The sequence below is a fragment of the Anser anser genome (assembly GCF_964211835.1).
Source record: "Anser anser genome assembly, chromosome: 1".
In the NCBI taxonomy this organism is placed as follows: Eukaryota; Metazoa; Chordata; class Aves; order Anseriformes; family Anatidae; genus Anser; species Anser anser.
The window spans coordinates 15,283,419-15,302,471 of NC_139720.1; the positions used below are offsets into that span (position 1 = coordinate 15,283,419).

At 39.3% G+C, this 19,053-nt stretch overlaps 1 protein-coding gene across 3 annotated transcripts in view; it reads left to right on the forward strand.

Annotated features, from left to right (window-relative positions):
• PRKAR2B (protein kinase cAMP-dependent type II regulatory subunit beta) overlaps positions 1-19,053 on the forward strand; it is an 81,489-nt gene that overhangs the window by 21,624 nt on the left and 40,812 nt on the right. For all 3 annotated transcript variants that reach the window (XM_083851223.1, XM_083851224.1, XM_083851225.1), the window contains one exon: positions 6,886-6,921. In XM_083851223.1, the coding sequence (XP_083707349.1) occupies positions 6,886-6,921 (36 nt within the window). The remainder of the gene's footprint in view (positions 1-6,885; positions 6,922-19,053) is intronic.

The window sequence follows — 19,053 nt, forward strand, 5'->3', positions numbered from 1 at the left end:
GTACACGAATGCCCGTATATGCCTGCACTCTGCCTCCTTGGGTACGCAGCAGCCCTGGCTCCTTAGGGAGCATGCCCTCCTGAAGAGCACGTACTGGTATTGCCTTCCAGCAAAGCACCCTTCTTTGTGTGGAGCCAGACCCCTCCACGTGCACATCTTACTCTTTAAGGAGCCGTGGATTTTCCTTCCAAAGGAAAATCAGTGTCTTGGAGCGGACTTACAATTCTCCTTAGCTGCTGAGGTTTGGTTATTAGGAAGTGTGGTGGCAGTGCTGTCGCCCCGACTTTCAGGTTCTGTGGCAGAAGGCTACTTAGGCTGTGCCTCTGTGTGGCTGGGGTTTACCTTTTCACTTTGTGTAAAGGCACAGATGATTAATTTTGTTTCTAGTTAAAAAAAAAATATATCTTTTTAGATGGACTTACTTGGTGAGGGAAATAATAAGATATATCTTAAAACATTACTGTTGCTGTGAAGTTACTCTTAGAAAGGTGTGCTGTATCTAACTACCCTACTGCAAAGACTGTTTGTCTTCTGAATAAAACTTGCGTGTTCCCTGGACTCGTCCCCTCTCCTCATTCCTGTCACAGACATCATGGCCTTTCACAGAGAAAAGATGAGAACCCCTCTCTGAAGACCTAACAACTCCCTCCTTTGTCACAGTCGCTTCTTCCAACTGTCACTGAACGTACCAGCCACAGTCTGAAGCAAGAAGGAAGAATAGCTCTTCAGAGTAAAGCAGACCATTTCTAAAGTTATTCCAACTCTAACAAATTTCTTAGTGAATATAGAGATCTATGTTATACAGTTTTATTGCCTATTTGCTGTAATTCAATTTAACGTTAACAGCTTGATTTTTATCATCGTCCTAAAACCATATTCTGGTAAAATTTTCATGGGCTTGTGGAGATTCTAAGCAAGAAATGACCGTGTACCGTGACCTCTGATGCAGTCAGCTCTTACTTATCCACTGGTAAATGGTCTGTTGGGGATTGTGCATGCCCTTGTGGCTGTGGATGATCTGTGCCCTTGCTATTCATGTTGGCGGTGCTGCTCAAGCACAGCTTTCACAGCCAGCTCCATGCTGAGCTGGAGAAAAAAAAGAGCTGTGTTATCTCGTAGCTGCGCAGGGACAATGCAGGTGCCTCCATGATGGGCTTGCAGTACTCAACATACCACCAGCACCACATCAGAGCTTGTTTTGGGAGGCCTGTTGAATTACCTGGGGCTCAGCATCAGCTGTGTTGAACCTACAGTAGTGCTGGAAGAGGAAGGCTTGGCCAAGCTGAGTCTGGTTGCAGGGACAAAGTGGGCGAGAGCACCCAAGGTGGTGGGGCAGGTGTGCACATCCTGCCTGCCTTGAGATTTCATGAGGTCTTATTAATGTGCATGTGCATTAACATCACTATGTTATCTTATGGCCATCTCAACCTGGAAGTGCTCTGAAATAATCAATCTGACTGGAATATCTAGAAATTAAGTGATGGAGAGAAATAGCAGTGGCTCCAAATTATTTCCATTATTGTTCTCCATGGTTTCCCAGTCTATCATTGTTCTGGGTGATAGAGAGTTACTGTATTTCATTCATTTGGGCTGTAAAAACCAAAGTCTCACTAAAGCATGTATTTTAGAAAGGCATGCAGTCTACACATATTTGATTTTTTTTCTTGCTCTAATTAGTTCATTCTAATTAATAAAATGTTTGTGGAAGAAGACAAGCTAATCTTTACTTGCATAATATAGGAATGTGATTACAACAGGCATAATTCAAAGTATTTCTGAAAGTTGCTGGGCATCTGAGAAATGGTTGAGCTTGGAACTGAAGAGGTGGAGCCTGAAGTGTGTGTAAGGCTTATCAGTTGAAACTTGGCCTGGGATTTTGGGAAATGTAGCAAAACATAAGTAAAACAGGAATAACTCATTGAAATTGGGTTGCCCAGGGAGGTGGTGGAGTTGCTGTCCCTGGGGGTGTTCAAGGAAAGGTTGGACGTGGTGCTTAGGGACATGGTTTAGTGGGTGGCATTGGTGGTAGGGGGGTGGTTGGACCAGGTGATCTTGGAGGGCTTTTCCAACCTTAGTGATTCTATGAGATCACTGGAGTTGGACTGTACAAAACAGTGCGATGTGTTGAGAGCTGGTTCTCAAGCGGTTCTTGAAATTTTGGCTATGTTTGACCCACTGACCTCAGTGACATCTGTGAGTTTTAAGTGTTGTACCTTCAAGAGGATAGAAAAACTGTATGGTTGGGTTATGACTTTTGTTTCATAACCTCACTCAGGGCATCTGTGCCTCTCACGCGAGCATGACAAGTTACGGTGCAGATACTTCTGTTTGCATCTACCCTTTAAGATATATTAGCAATACTCCTGTTTTGTAAATATAGCTGGCTTTGGGGGCTATGACCTGCCAAATTTGAGAGCTTTAGAAATGTAATGGCTGAATTTATTTATTTATTTATTTTTAAGGGAGCTTATCCTTTTCCCTATGAAGATATTACAGGAGCTAATTGAAAGCGAGGCTGGTGGAAAGCGTTCTAATTTTCACTAATACCAAAGGTTAGCCGCTAATCTCCTGTCAGCCCTCATCACTCAGAGCACTCATTTTTGCTTTGTTTTGCTGGAAAAGAGCACTGGCTGGCACTGCACGAAAACGGCCTGGGGAGGCTCCCGTGGCCTCCACCACCGGAGCAGGCCGCAGGGAGCCGGGCGTGCTCAGCACCACGGGCTGGGGTCCTGTGGCACAACCCACGTGGGGTGTTCGTCCTTGTTGGCAGAAGGCACGGCGTGCAGGGCAGGTTGGCAGGGTGATTGAGCACGTCCCTAGAAGGCACTGCGTAGCCTCTTGTTAAATCCCCGGCTGACAGACCCTGGCTTCTTAGGAAGGCCGCGTGTCTGGTGGCCGCGATGTGTTTAGCTTCTTATTCCAGGTGACACTCGTGGCACATTCACGACAGCTTCTGAAGCGAACTTGACTTTGAGGGCTTAAACTGGGAGTCTGGAAAAAGGGACAGCTCAGCACTATCAGAACGAGTTAACCGCAGGAAGGGTGGCCAGCTGGGGCACCGAGCTTCGTCCTGGTGCTCTGCAAACAGCCCCGTCGAGCCCCGTCTCTATCTCCTCTGCTTGAAGAATTAAGCTACTTCTATTGTCTGTCTCACAGGGCTGCTGTGATGAATGCTTAATGCTCTTAAAGAATAATGTGAATAGTAAAATACACAATGGGGGAAAGAGCGATGGTTAGACAGTTTTGAGTGACGGAAATATTTTTAGTGCATGCTTCATGTGAGCTGAAATTTTTATAGTGTATATTCAAAGTAAATATGTTAAACCACCTTAGCTTCTTTTGATCATTTATCAATTATTTCTGTTTGTGTGGTTGATTTGTATTGCCAAAATACTTCAAAAACTGTAATTTTTGTACAGCCATCCAAACAAGGATTGGCAAACGTGAATTTCAGTTACCAGCAGGTAACATCTTGGATGATGCAGTTCTCTCATTATGTAGCACTAACAGCAAAACCACTGTGGTATGTCACATAAGGACTGATAACTGAGACAATTTAGTCAAAACTCTGTCAGGAAAAAGATCCCTGACACTTTTTTTGCCTTTTTTTTATTTTCCTCACTGAAGGTTTGTAAAGGATTGTAGCTGAGACAAAGTAGAATATGAAGCGTCACGTCCAATATTGGAGTGACATCATGCATGTAAATAAGGTCCTCCATGCACAGAAATGTATTCCTCAGTCATGGTGCAGCTCTCTCTCTTGGTCAAATAAAAGATCTCTGTCTCTCTGGACATGTTATGAATTTATCTGCATGCCAGTTTATCCTTTATTGGAAAAAAAATCCTCGATTTTGCAACTGTGAGGTTTTGCTGTCCATGTTTTTTTGTTCATTTTACATTTTGTACAAGGCAGTGACGGGGGTGTGTAACCGTCAGTTACTGTAAGCAGGGTTTTTCCTTCCAGTCAGTTGTTTATTGAGTCATTCTGAGCAACCAACTCCCAGAACAATGTCACTGTAACCTTTAAGGTAAAGTATATTTTCACTATAGAGTTAATTTCAATGGCTTTGTAGGTATTGCCTCAAGTCTGTTCCCTTCCCTTCCCAAGTTTAGCTTCACTGGAATATTTTGCTGCTGTGCACCAGCTGTGTTGTAAGGAGGGTGCTGCCAGGGATGGGGTAGCCACTGACAGTGCTTCCTGCTATTCTCATGGGACAGCGGGCAGTCCTGAGGGCATCCTGCAAAGCCCAGTAGTCAGGTTGCTGAAGTCCTGAGAAGCCACTCACAGATGGCTCGTGGAATATTTCTTCTCCTATTGATTTGTCGGTTGGCTTTCTGAGCCAAGGCTTCCAGCTCCTGACACATCAGAAAGATAATTTAAGACTATTTTTTATGTCTGCAGCAAAATGCTTGTTAATCTATCTTTTGCCCACCTTATTATGTTTATCCTGCCAGCCATTGTACCATCTGGTTGTTCACGCGTCTACTTTGTAGTGAAAATACCAGCTAAATTTCTTCAGGCTGATGATTTTCTGAGACCTCCTGGTAAGCTTATGTTTCCATCTTTCTGGGCGGCAAAAGTATATTGCAATTTGCTGCGCAAGAAACAGAGAGGAGTTCAGTGTGGTAAACAGCAAAGAGCTGTGGGTGCTGCTTCTGATGCTCCCACTAACACATTTGGATGACCCTCACGAAATCCCAGTCTGGGAGAAAGGCTTTGTCTGCTTGCTGTTCAGACATTGAATATTCAAAAATAGTTGCTTATCAGGGTCCTGAGATTCTGGTTTTAAAAAAAAAAAATCTTGCTCTTTTTTCCCCTCACTCCTAACAGTAAATAAATCCTAAAATTTATTGTAAAAGAAATTGTAAAGCTTCTTGCAGCCAAAGAAAAGAGTGATTTTAAATGTTTATGTGGCTGGAAGTAGCCAAAATAGGAATTGTTCCTTTGACAGTCCCAGTAGCTTGTTTCAAACAGGAGTAGTCTCCAAAGTGTGTGAGTTTAGTGTTAGGTGTTATTTTTTTAAAAGTTGAATTATTTGATGTGTTGGTAAAATGTGCTGAGGTGGCTGTCGGGAGGAGTTAAAGCTTTATATCTACAGATGATGTGTGGAACTGACAGCCAAACCAAAATACTCTCCCCGAGTTTGGGGAAAGCTCTTTAATGGAAGCAGAGCACAATTTTACGTTTTCTTGATGGAAATATGTCGGATTCCAACTGTATTTTTTTATGTAAGCACATCTGCTGAGAACTGCTGCTCATGTGCAGTCATGACCAGTGTCCTGAAATGAATTTGGCCTGTAACCCTAGAGACAAAATGAAACGTATTCTTTTTGCAGTTTGAGGAATTATATGGCTCCCTCTATTGCAAAACAGTAGTTGCATAAAATCTGATGTTTTCTCCAATAAAAGATGTCTAAATACCTTGCTTTTTTTATTTAAAAAAAAGAAATGGGGGGAATTGGAAATTGAAGTTAAAAATAACCTTGCTGGTTATGTTAATCCCTTGTTTACTTATATACGTGTTTGGGTTTTGTGATAGCCTATTCACAAGAGGTTTCCTTGCTCCTGAATAGCATGTTGAACCACTGCAGTTAGGTTTCCCAGTGTATTTCTTGCTACTTGGACCTGTCACTGCGGTATGTGCTTGCACAAACCATCTGCGGCTGTGGCTCAGAATTTGTATCTTTGCTCTGGTTTCTCCTGCCCAAAGGAATAAAAAATCACTTTGCATCTCAGGCTGTTGCTCTCTCCTGTTTTCTCAGCATTTTTCTTCCTTTATCTTGGCTTAGATGTTTGAGAAAGGCTGTATAACTCCCATGTAATATTAATAGAGATGAAATAAAGAAGTTCAATATTTTTCATTTTTCAGTTCCATGTAAACATTCAGAGTAATTTTTTAAAGTTGAATATTAATAAGTGCTGTAAGAGCATACATTTTTAATGTAGCTGTTGCCCATGTTCGAAATTAGGTCATTCAGATCTTTTTTTACTCTTTATTCCAGCTCTCTTTATCACATGCAAGTAGAGTTCAAGACCAGTGTTTTATACTAATAATAAGCAGACCAAGGGTTGTATTTGGAAGGCAAAACATATGAAACTTCATCGTTTTCTCTCTGGTAGCCTTTGAAGAAAGAGGCAAAACTCAGAGCTGTGTGCTCTAAGATGTATTTTGTGATCTCTCCCAGTTGGAACCAAGATAGGAATCTGATTCCAAATGTTTGCAGCAAGTATTTGGAGATGTTCCAAGATGGCACTATAAAACAATAATTTTCATTGTAAAACAGATTATTTTTTTTCTGAGGGGTTGGGGGAGGAGGCGGCTGGTGTGGGTGGTTAGGGCTGGCATTGTTGATTTACCCAAAGAGTTTTAAAATTTACTCAGTGCAGAAGTTCATCCTTCAGATAGAAGTGCAAATTAGTGTTTTTTTTAATGTGTAGGAGTATCTTTGTTGCTAGATTGCCTATAGGTATATTTGTAGAAATAAAGTTGTTTTTTACATCTTTTTAGTCCATGTCTGCATCATTGTTTTCAAGATGCCAATTTGTGTGCTCTCAATAAATAATGGAAATACAGAAATAAATATTTCACAGCCAGTCATGAACAACAATAAGTGCTTGCATACGGTATCTTATAAGAAGCTGAAAATGGTCTTGAAGGTTTACTGGTTACTTGCTAGCATATCTCTTGCAAACCTGCTTAAAGGTTTAAGTGTGTATGAAGTTAACATGGGTTTCTATAAATACAAAACATTGATTAACAGTTATTTGTTAATCACAAATGACAAAGTTGTTTTTGCACTTTGAATAAAGTCTAACATTGTTTTGTGTGAACTACATTAGATTACTACAAAAAAGTCTAATTGAAATGTCATATTTTCTTTCAGCTCCAGTGATAAATCGATTCACAAGACGGGCATCAGGTAAGTTGGAAAAATTGCATGTTTCATTGGTCTACATAATAAGTGAAACATAATGCTGACTGTAATTGTCATGTAAAATATAATGGCATTAATCAGATTTCTTCAAAAATTTTTTATTTGCCTCAAATTCACTATCTGGTTTACTGAAAAATGTAGCCAAGGTTTACGATCATAGAGCTTGCTTGAAGCTGTTTTCTTGGTGTGAAATTTATGAAAATTGTATGCTTTTCCTTTCTTCTTCAATATAATTTCCTTCAAAATAATTTTATACCTAACAGGACTGAACTTTGAAAGCACGAACTGATTGTAATCTGGTAGTGTTGTCTTGCTTACTTAGACAACCTGAAACAGCAATTTGGTGGTCATCTGTGCATGAGAAAATGTACAAGCATGCTAGAAATCTCTATTTTTTTTTTCCCAAACTGAGCTGGTTTGTGTATGTGGTGCATTGTTCTACTCTGGAGAGCTGGCAGATTGGGTCCTAAAAGCAGCACTGCCATGGTGGCGCTGCGTTGTGCTGTAAGGGTATGCCTGCCTAGTTTGTCGTTTTGTCTGTTCTGCAAATTAATTTGGTTAGTGTCAGCTCAGAGGATCATTTACCTTCACCTAGTGGATGTTACAACATGTAATAGGTCCTTCCAAATTATGTATCATTAACAATTAAGGTTCTTGCTCTTTCCTTATTGTCTCCCTACAATATAGTCATGAGGTCTCATATTTTTGAGCTCATTCTCCTGATGCGTGAGGCCTGGAACTTAACTCTTACTTGCTTGTGAAATCCTGTGAATGTGAAACTGGGGCGTAGAAGCCACCACTCAATGTCATGAGACTCATGACAGACTCGTACGAGTCAGCAGACCAGGAGATGTGATCTGTTCCTGTTCAATTCTGTATGCTAAGCGTACAATCTAACTGTAAAGCCCTTTCTGTTTTCAGCTGCAGGTCACTGTGAGTAAATGTAATCAACTTTGTGTTTCACAATCCAGAAAGTCTAGCCAGACTTCTAACATTACTTCTTGCAGTGTCAGTCAGACAGTTCCTTCTTTGTCAATATAAAAATACCGAGTTGCTAAGGATAACTATGGAACTGTATAGAAAAATGGAGGTTTACATTTGCAGGATTGGTGCATAGCAGGTATGTAGCACACAGTAAGAGAGAGTAATTAATTCCAAATATACTCATGCTAACAATTTTAAGGATTGATATTTCATAAGGTACTGTAGCATGAAACAAAAGGAATGATTGGTAAATAGCACTCAGAAACAATGAGCAGGGCTTTATGCAAATTGCACGTTTTAAGCATGGTCTTACTGTGAGTGATTGATAGCTGACTTTAATGAATTCAGTCTTTGTAACAGATGTGTGATAAGCTTTTGCATTTCAGTAGGAGACTTTGTTTGAAAAGCTAATATGTGCTTGGGAAAAAAAATGTTATTAATTTATTTTAAAACTAAAAATGTGTGAGAATTCTGAATTTTTTGCACACTTACTCAGAAAACGCATAAATAACTTTTTTTGGCAATTAGTATTTAATGTGTATTGATCTTTTTGTGGAGAGATAAAGTAGAGTTATCTTATTCAGAATAATAAGTCAAATTGTATTATGTGGTCCAGATGTAAATCATGTGAGTCAGCTTCAAGTTGCATCAAGGTAATACTGCAGTCTATTATATGTACTGTTTTATTAAGTCTCCTGCAGCTTTAATTGTCAAAATAATTATTTTTCAAACAAGAAAGCCCATGGAAAGAGATAGCTCTTACTTTTCTTCTTAAATACTAAATGACTACCAGAGAGATAGGGTATATTTGAGAAGCTTGATTGATAAAATAGAAAACGTGCTATCAAACAATACTGCTAACACAGATATTTTACAGAAATGTTTTAACAATCATAGCCATATTTTCAGGTAGTTACCTTTTTTAGTTGGATGACTGTTGGGATACATTAAGAGAGTCAAGATTACTTTGCAAATAGAGATACCAGATAGTATTCGTGTTATAATGCTTTGTAGCTCAATAGCATTCTTCAATCTAAGTTGATTCTAATACTTAGGAAACGAGAGGCTGACCCAGTGAAAAGTACGGTTTTTCCTCAAATATGCGTGTCTCTTAATTTTAGGCTTTTTGGTTAGGAGCTATTTGAAAATTTGAAATGTTCAAGCTTGTTGATTCTGGAGTGTTTTTGAAGATTTGCTTCTGATGAACATTTCTCCAAATTAACTACAAGTAGCTGGAGAGTTAGTTGTAGCACGTGGCGTTGTTTTGTCTGATCTAGCGATATCACAGACAGATTCTGAGAGTGACTTTTAGGGTCCCTGCCTTCATAATACCTCTGTCCATAGGCTCTCTCCTTGCTCTGCACAGATCTAGGAGTTGTGCTGCCTGAGAGTGCATTGATTAAATGAAAGTAGAAACACAGCTGTTCTCGGTGTGTTAATACTCATTCGACCTCCAGCTGACCAATGCTGTGGGTCCCAAATAACCATATCCACAACAGTGGCAGCAGTGGCTGCATTTAACCAGGGATGGAGAAAGAGTTGAGCTGCCTCTACTGGCAGCAGTCACGCTGACACCAGGTGAGGATAAACATCCAGAGATACCTGCAGCAAAGACTCCTAGACTGCTCTGCTAAAAGCTGCTTTTCGAGCTCTTGCAATGATAAGCAGGGAGAAAAGCCAGATGACACAGATTTCTTCACCAAGAACAATAATTCTGAACAGTGGGTGTCTTGATTTTGATGTTTCTGCTATTCCTTGGATAATCCCTACTATTTTACTTGGTGGCATAGGATACGGTTATTTTTCCTAACAGCCAGAAATTAAGCAGCCGGAGATTAATTGCTGAAGCACCTGCTGAAAACAGTATAGTAAGGCATTCATTATTTAACAGCTGTTCCTGTTAACATGCTGTGAGTGTACTAATGTACTGTCATTGGTATATGGAGGATAAAGGAATAAGTAAGCTAGGATCAATTAATTGTTCTTGAATTTCATTTCTCAAAATTTGAGCTACATAATTTAGCATGTCTCTTCTGTGTGTTTTGTGTATGTGTTTGCATTTATGCAATGTGTCTCCTATACATAAAACACACATGTATGTACACCGTAGTGCTGATGACATAGCTACTTACAGGCTGGTTAATAATGCACCCTATTGTTTTAGATTATGAACAAAGAATAATAGATATCACGGTCTTAAACAGATAAGTTTAGCAAGGAGAGGAGATTAATGATACATTCTGTAGCTAGAATGAACAATGAGACAGCCGCAAGTTTGTTAATTTTTCGTTTAAAATCTAGTGGGACTGAGTTGAAGAGACAGGAGGAAAAAATGTTGAGGTGATCAATGGACTTGGATGGGAAGAAAGGGGGACATGGAGTTAGTAGAGGCAGCATGAAGTGGAAGAGAAAACTGAATGTTCATGAGGTGAAAAACAATGTGGAAATTTCTGAACAAGCAGACGTAGCCAAGAGGTGCAATTTCTGAATACAGACAGATACTTTGCTTCTGCGGATTAGATTAGTTTTCATCCACCCATCTGAGCATGAGATACTTAGGGTTGGAAAGCTAATGAGGTTCTGTATGCTAGCAGAGGCATGGGGTTTGTGCTTTTCAGCATCTTGACAAATAGATAAACAGATAAATTTTCTCATTAAATATTGACAGGAGTTGAGAATAATGCAGCAAAACCAGCATGGATTTGCTACAGACTGAGTTTAAATTTATAGTTAGTAATGCCATTTACTAAGGCTGTTTATTATACAAATGTATAGTATCGTTTTAATTAAGAAATAGGTAAGTCTATAAAGTTACTTCAGTTATGTACCTGCTTTAGCTTCTGAAAGACTGAAGAGAACCTAAACAAGGCTGCCAAGAGTTAGCCTGCTTAAGCTAAGAAGAACTGGTAGGTAGGCTCCAGGGCATCTGTGGAGCATCAGCGACAGAGAGAACCTCCCCATTGCTCTCCCCTGAACAATGGCTAACTTCAAAATACCATTTTAGCCCCGTGGAAAGGAAATAAATGATGTTTTAAATATTGTTCTCTCGACCAAGCTGGAAGGAGAAGTAGTTTATTGATTTATTTATACTGGCTCCTCCACAAAGCTCTAAATGAAAATTACTTAAATATAGTCATCAATGCTGAACCTATCAGGAGAAACTGCCCTAGGTATAGTTGGAGTAAATTTGTTATCAAGCAAATAACACTGTCATGGAGGAGGAGAAAACAAACAAAAACCAAAAGAGAAGGGAGCAGGGAAGGTAAAAACTTTCAGGCTCCTTCTCCATGGATGTCAGCAAGGACCTCTCCAAAGAAAAGACAGAAGCACCTAAATAAATTGAGGCTGATGTCCTACACTTCCAGGGTCAGTCATCAGCCTGGGAGGGGGGAGGGTGAGAAAGAGAGAAGAAAATCTCACGTGGCACTAGAGATCTCTGTGCAACAAATAACTTTCTAGTTTTGACTTTCTGAAACTTTCATTTATTTATTTTTAATTTGTGGCAGTTGAAACTGGGAAGCATTTTTCGCCTTTGCATGCACTCCTAAGAACTGCCACTTGTAAGCACACAGCTGACTAACCGAAGATGAAAGGCTGAGAAAGAAGGCAGCATTTTTTTATGCCTTTTTAAAAGGGTGTGTTTAATTCATTTAGCAAGCACTCAAATTCTAGATATTTTGGTATAGAAGGCAAATTGCTTTTGTACCGTGGTGATTTCTAACAAAGTCAGGGCTGTGTTTAGTGGCCTTTTTCTTTCTTTTTTTTTTTCAGATACTCCTACAGCACACAAGTTTCTCTAAGATTCAAAACGCATTTTATTTGACTCTACAAATGTTAACCTTACAAAACCTTACAATGGTTTGAAAAGAAAGGAGGAGATGCAACGTTCTCATAGTTCTAAGTTGTCTGATATGTCCCAAAGCTGTGATCATGGAATTGTGTCTACCAGTAATTTACTTGAATTTGTGGAGCAAGTTATTTTAGTTGATTTCTGCTCAGGCCTGGCAATTATTTAAATGCAGCAAATGTTTCTGCAGATCAGAAATATTTTCTAGTAGGTAGAAAATGCTCAAAAGGAAGCCGATGAAACTGGTTCAGTTCTTTTAGAATTTTTCAGAAATAAGAAAAAATTGTAATGAGAACACACTGATTAATTACTGAGCCCCTCAAGCTAGCTGTTTCTACTGCGCTACTGCATACACACACCTACACACAGACATGGTGAAGTGCTTCACAAACCAGCTAGTTGCAGTAAGTACTTTATAGCACCATCATTTATAATCATGATGTGGTGGTGTCTTTAGTGCCAGGTCACCTGTCGGATCTCCTAGCCACTGGCTGCTAGCGATGAGCAGGACGGTGTCACCACATCACAGACCAGATGCATGCATACCATGTCATGCATGGGTCACATTACGTGGTTTTTCCCAGTCGTATGACCAAAATACAGCCCTTCCTGCCCGTCGTTCATGGGTTGCCGGCATCCTCATCATGTGCCTGCAGAGATGGGTGTTCTCAGCTGCTACGGGCTGACGCACAGGACTCACGCCTCTGCGTGTCATGTGATAGCAGCCTGCATTTTAGCACACATTCAGATAGGAGGAGGAAGGTTTTGCACAGCCCTCATAAAAGAGAAAATCTGGGAGCAGGTTTGCCAGAACAATTTAATCTATCCTTTATCTCATTGTACATCTTTGCATAAGGTGCTATTGGGAAGAAAGTGACAAGATAAAAGTTTGGGGCCTCATTATTCTGAGCAGATCTGCGGACTGTGGATTAGTCATGCCCACAGTAGCATTTACATATATCGCTGCTGGTTTTCAGCTGAATGATTTTTACAGAAAATGTGACAACCTACTTAAGGAACACAGAGGAATTTTACTGAATTTAGACCATGTGAGGCTTATTAGTGAAGGAATGGTTAATTGCTTTCTGCAATTATAAGCTTAAGAGAACATAGGTGATACTAAATTCAATCATTAAATATAAACTAGCATTTAGGAAGAGCAAATTGATTGTGTTAGCCAAGAATAGAATATGCCTCTAGGAAAGAATCTGAAGTTTTGAACTTAAAAAAACAGATTTTCCATTTGTAATCTCAATCTTCTTGAATCATACTGAGATTGTGTAAAGGAGATCGTCATGCACTGTTCTATGGCATGTTAGAAATGTCAGAGAAAGAATGCTAACTGGAGTGAAATGGTATTTCCTTTTATAAAATAAGGCAGAGGTTGGAGTTGTACCAAAAATGATGGTTAGAAATGCAGTAACTGTAACCCCCCCCCCCCCCCCCCCCCCTTTAAAAGCTCAGGTAGGAGAAAGTGCTGTCGTGGAAGCACGTCAAGTCATAGCAATGGAAGAAGAATTAAGAACTTTATTGATGTAGTTCTTCGAGTCTGGTGCAGGTGCCTGCTGAAAGCACAGGTGTCGAGAACAAAGAGCTGATTTGGGTGGCCTGTCTCACACACGCTGTGTATGCTCTGAGAAATGTTTTGATAGCTGTTTCCCACCCAGTCCATAAAGAAGATCCAACTCCCTCGTTTAGTTTCTCTTATGTGCCTTGTTTGCTGTGTACTTCACAAATTACTGCAGCAAATGAAATGCTCACGGTAGCAAGAGTTCAATTTGCTGTCTGGTCTCTTCTAATAAATTCTAGGAATTTGAGAAAAGTTCCTGTAGAAAAACAATGTGCGTGGAGAGCATCCACATTTACTCCCAAATGCTGCCTGTTTTCGTTCAGAAAATCTAATGAATTAAGATAATGAAGTTAAACTTAGAACACTCGTTCCTGACCTGTTTTTACCTTGAGATTTGTTCCTTTTGGTTCTGATCTTAAGAAGAGCTTGCATGCTCGGAAGGTTGTCTGTCGTCTTTGTGCAGTTATTTTAGCTGCTCTAATGAAAGATCCTCCCTGCAAAACTTTATCCTCTCTAGATCATCGCATCAGTGCCTTTACTCTTCCATACTACAGCATATAGTTGGACAGTGATGTTCTTTTTCAGAAGAAAAACAACTCGATGTAGTGGGTGGCATCCGTGCCCATGGCAGGGGGTTTGGAGCTAGGTGATCTCTAAGGTCCCTTCCAACCCAAACCATTCTATGAAAACAAAACTTAATCTAATTGTGCACTCTTCTGGAACTTTTAAACTTCTAAGTGGCTCACTTTCAGCATTCATTAAGTTGTAGGTTTGTTCAAGATTCCTTTTATAAAACCAATGAAGTCTGGAACAGATCTGAGCAGGTTGTGTCAGTATTTCCTTGTATAGATCCTCAGCAGAGACTGAATACAAAATTTTCAGGGCCTATTGTAGCAGAGTTATGGGAATAGGCCAACAGTTGCAAATGAATGTAATGCTAGATTTAATGTGTGGTTATGCTTAGACTGGCTTGTCATAACACTTTAGGACTAAATAAAACCTGAAGAGATTTATTAGGTGCTTGCTATAAGGCAGAGCTTGAACGGGGTTAAGGAACGGAGGAGAAAAGACGAGGAAAGACAATAACTTAGATGATTTCTTCAGGTTTCATGTTTCATATTTCTGTGATGTTTAAATATCTTTGAGAGCACATTCTAGATTTCACCTTATAGACTGATTAAAATGTACAGAGCGATTATTTTAAAATTGCGTGATTTGGTAAAGATAGATAGTGACCTCTTCAGACTATTGGCGTGTTATAAATATGTTTTAAGTTCAGAAATTACTGCATACACACATCTATGGGAAGTTGTCATTTTTCCTGCTGTTTTCCTATTATCTTTGGAAGATATTCTACATATGGTTTTGTATCAGTAGAATGAAGAACCGTATTTTTTTCTGTTTTTGGGGCTGATCTTGTTTCAGTTATAGGGAACGTAAACCAGAGGTTGCAGCTGAAATATGAAATTCGTCTTAATGGATTCCTGTCCAGTCTGTGTGATAAAGAGCTCGGATATCCCAGCCAGGTACGGAGCTGCTAGACCAGCACACCGATTCCTTTAAACTAATAGTGTGTGTGTAAATGGTAAACAAGGTAGGGTAAGGGGAAGTGCCACAGCATAGGTTGTGTCTGTATGCTGAAACCTCCCCGTGTGAGCCTGCGCTCCCTCTGCTTTCCGGCGTGCAAAGTTGCTGTCATCTCGTGTTCCACTTGAGGTGTGAAGCCCAGAGAGGGGACCATCGAAGGAGGTAATTTTTTTTTCCCCTTATTTTAGGCAGAACAGTATTTGACACACTTGTCCTTGGAATTCGTTAATGCAATATCTAATCTTTCTTTCGTGACAAAACAAATGCAATATGGACAAAGAGGATATCTTCTTGTTATGTAACTAAGTAGTAGTGAATAAATTCCAGAGAAAACAGGTTTTCCAGACAAAACAGACTGTCTATCAAAATAAATATAGAAATGATGCCAAATGTTCATATTAATAAGTATGGCTGTTATTTATCTGCAAACAGTAGTTAGCAAATGTTGATGATTATTGAATAAAAATGTACTAAGATTTCTTAATGGATGCTCTCAGACAGCGGTGAACGCTGTAAACTAGTTGATATAAACCACAGATTTTTCTCTCTTGTATCTTGAATTCTCATTATAAGTAGGTTTTTCAGGTTAATCATTCTTCTCTTGCATCCAGTTATAATCTGACAGGCAACAAATCCCTCCTGTGTCTGGCGACCTGTAGCTCATACTGTGTTTTCTGTTTTAACATGCTCCCAAGTTCACTTCCACCATTGATAGTCTCAGCAATCCCAATAACACACCAGAATCTAAACGTGAGCAGAAAAGCTAATAACCTTCTGGTGAATTTACCAGGTTGCTTGTAACTCATGATTTTGAAAGAAATAAAAAAAATTGATATTTATTTGAATGAATGAGTATGCACATTACTGAAATAAGTAGAAAGTATTTTTTTAAATGATTTTTGAAGCAGGCCTTTATAGATAGTCATTATTTAATCATTCTGATTTTTAATTCTCTACAGTATTTTAGTATCTGTTTCTATGATAAACTCAGCTTTGGTTGCCTCGCTGTTTTGTTCTTTAACATTTCTATTTAGATTAGGGGGGTATGCCAACGCCACTAGAGGTAATAGAGTATGAATTATAATGTTTGGCTGTAATATTTGCCTGCCATCTGCTAAAGTAAATCCATTCCGTCTCTGATTTTGTGTGGTGTGACTTTCATGCTGTAGCATACATCTTCCGGAGGATAAGAGATGAATAGGGCAAGGTATGTTTTGCTTATTAAGTCGTTCAAAATGGAATAACAGTACTCATGGAACATGTTGCTTAGCACGTTTTCTAGTAGAACACCATAACACAAATGGCTTGGCCTTTAACCTTTAAGTTTGGATTAATATTTGGCAGGCACTGCTTCTTTTAAATGCTGTGGAGTCAACGAAAGGGGAAAATTAAATATCTTTGTATATAATATGCATAAACTGGCAACGTACAGCAGCCTGATGTCTTGCTTCCTAAATGTTCTGTGTCAGTTCCGCATGTTTCATAGGAAGCATGATGTCTTGAACAGCATGGTGTATTTTTCAGTTATTTAAACAAAATGTCTTTTGTCAAAGTGTGAGCGCAAAGCTTTCTCACTGTCAGACACTCCCTACTTCCAGCTCCCACTTCCCCCAGCCACGTAATCCTGTTCTGCAGTGTCTTTGCTTCATACATCTTTATTATATATCTCTCAGACCTACTTCTCCAACCTTTAGTTTGGAGGAGGATACAGACAAGTTTAAAGCCTGGGAGAAAATACAGCTTAATGGATAAAGATAGCATCTCAGAAACTGCTATTTGTTTTGTTGGCAATGGGTCCCACAAATGCCCCCAAAGTAATTCATATTTCTGTGTAGAACATCCATATATATTTACCAGCCGAGCAGATTGGTAATGTCCCAGTAATGGTTTTGTTGTATCCACTTGATGCTTTGGCCTTATGAACATTTTCTGACTTTGAATGGAATTTCTGTAGGAGCTGGAGTCAGTCACAAAAGAATTTAACCCAGATTTATTAGCTTGGAATCGCCCTTCTTTCCTTAGCCATAGGCAAGGCCCCTTTTGTCATTTCAGATCTTGCTTCCTCTTCTAGATAGTGTGTGGAAAGTCTCGTCTTAAAAGCTCATTGGAGATCTAATTTTTAAGCCTATGATGAATTATTTCAAATGAAGTCATTATTAATACTATATATACATTCTGCTGACAGTTGCCGGTCCTCGCTTGTCACTCTTTGTGATTAAGATTTGTTTTGTTTTACTGTTGTATACGGAAAGTAATGGAAACTGTTTTGTGACCCTTACATACGAATAGCTGGGGCAGAGCAAAGCATGAATAACGAGATTTTGTGCTTAGCACAGTTGTGTTTTAGCAGCATGAAACTACAATGGATCATTCCAAGGCATATTCCATCCAGGGATGAAAACCATCCTTCCATGTGGACCTTTTCTACTCCCAGTTGTGCCATATGATTATTTGCTTACCTATTAAGGGGTTTCCTTAATAGATTTTGAACTCAGGATTTCTCACTCTTGTTCTATCTTACATTGACTTTGTAAGGACAGGAAGAGTCCTGCTCCTTCCCTTGGGTGCTTGATCTCATGGCAAATGGAGAATAATCTGCAGTGGTGTTTCTGTGTGCATAAACAGCGTATACATAGCTTTTAGCATAAGAAACGTATAGAAATTATACAGGGACTGAACACGAATTTGAACATCTCAGTTTGTTTTAGAAATTTCTCTGAACAAATATTACAAATATTTTTCTTTTTTATATATGTCTCACTCAAATTTTTTCTCCTTTAGAGGAAAATAAGAATAATAAAATTTTGTTGTATTAATGCAATGCACCTTAAGGTTTTGTTTTTGTTATGCTAATGATGTAGATCAATAACAAGAGTGAATAATTCCTATTCACTTTCTGCTCACTGTTTTGTGCAAAAGTCAGAGAGACCCTTTGCTGGTGCCTGACATTACTGTGAAGAATTATTAGGAGCATGCCAGAGTGAAATACCACCAGGTGCCACAACCCACTAGTGCAGAAAATTGTATGTATGTATTTGCTACATATTTAAAATAGGAAACAGAACTTGATTTGAGAATAAAGACGAATGAACTAGTCAGAAGAATACATTTTAAGTGCAAATGTTAAAGCCTTTTTACTTTTACTTTACTTTTCATGTCACTTGTCAGGGCATATGGGAGCACACCTCTCCACGCACAAGGAAATATTGAAAATGTAGAAATTGCTTCAAATAACCAGTTACACAAGAAGAACCCCATCAGCCTCATCTCATAGCTTAATTCAGCCTCTGAAATCTTTTACACTCAAATGTCAGCTAAACACAGCCACAAAACTGGTAGTTCATACTCTTACAGTTTCTGTGCATGCATTTTATTAAATGGAGAGTGCATCTTCTAAGGCAGAAATTCAACGCTTACTTGCCAGCCTTCATTTTTCCTGCCATCTCAGACTGTAGTTTGGAAATATAGCTTTGGAGTGAGACAATATTGTAGCAGAAGAGTTCTCTGAGAGCTGCAGAGTTAAAACACTGAAAGGGAAGAGTCCTGAATCAAGACTTACTTTCTGTTGCATAATATTCTTGCCAGGGGGCAACAGGGAAAGACATCTTTCCATGTTTTTCTCCTGCTAGCATTGATCTGGGAATGGTTTTCACACCAATTTTGTGTGGCTCTAGGGCAGCATATGCTTACTCTTCTCTTTTTGTCTATCCCATCATAGGAATGTACTTCAGTATTGTGCAAAGATAGTCATCTGCTGTCCTGTAGGATTTTTAGGCACATCAAATGGAGTCAATTGCATTTTCTCATGGTCATTATGGAGGAATGCTTCAGATGTAAAACAGATAAGAAAGGAGAGAAAAAATACTTGTACCTACTGCTCAGCATAATTACTTTGAAATAGGATCCTAATCTAGAAGATCCTCATGTGCTCCTGAGGTCAGTTTGTTGGTGAGTAGTTATAGGGTAGAATCTAAATTGCCATCAGAGTTCAGCAGTGCCCAAAGACCCCAAGTTATGGTTGCATGTTGATGTAGCCCATACATTTTGCTAATTAAATTTCCTACTTGAACAAGTCAAACCACATGAGAAGGACAGGTAAGGAGCACCCTAAACTTCATCTTATTAAAAC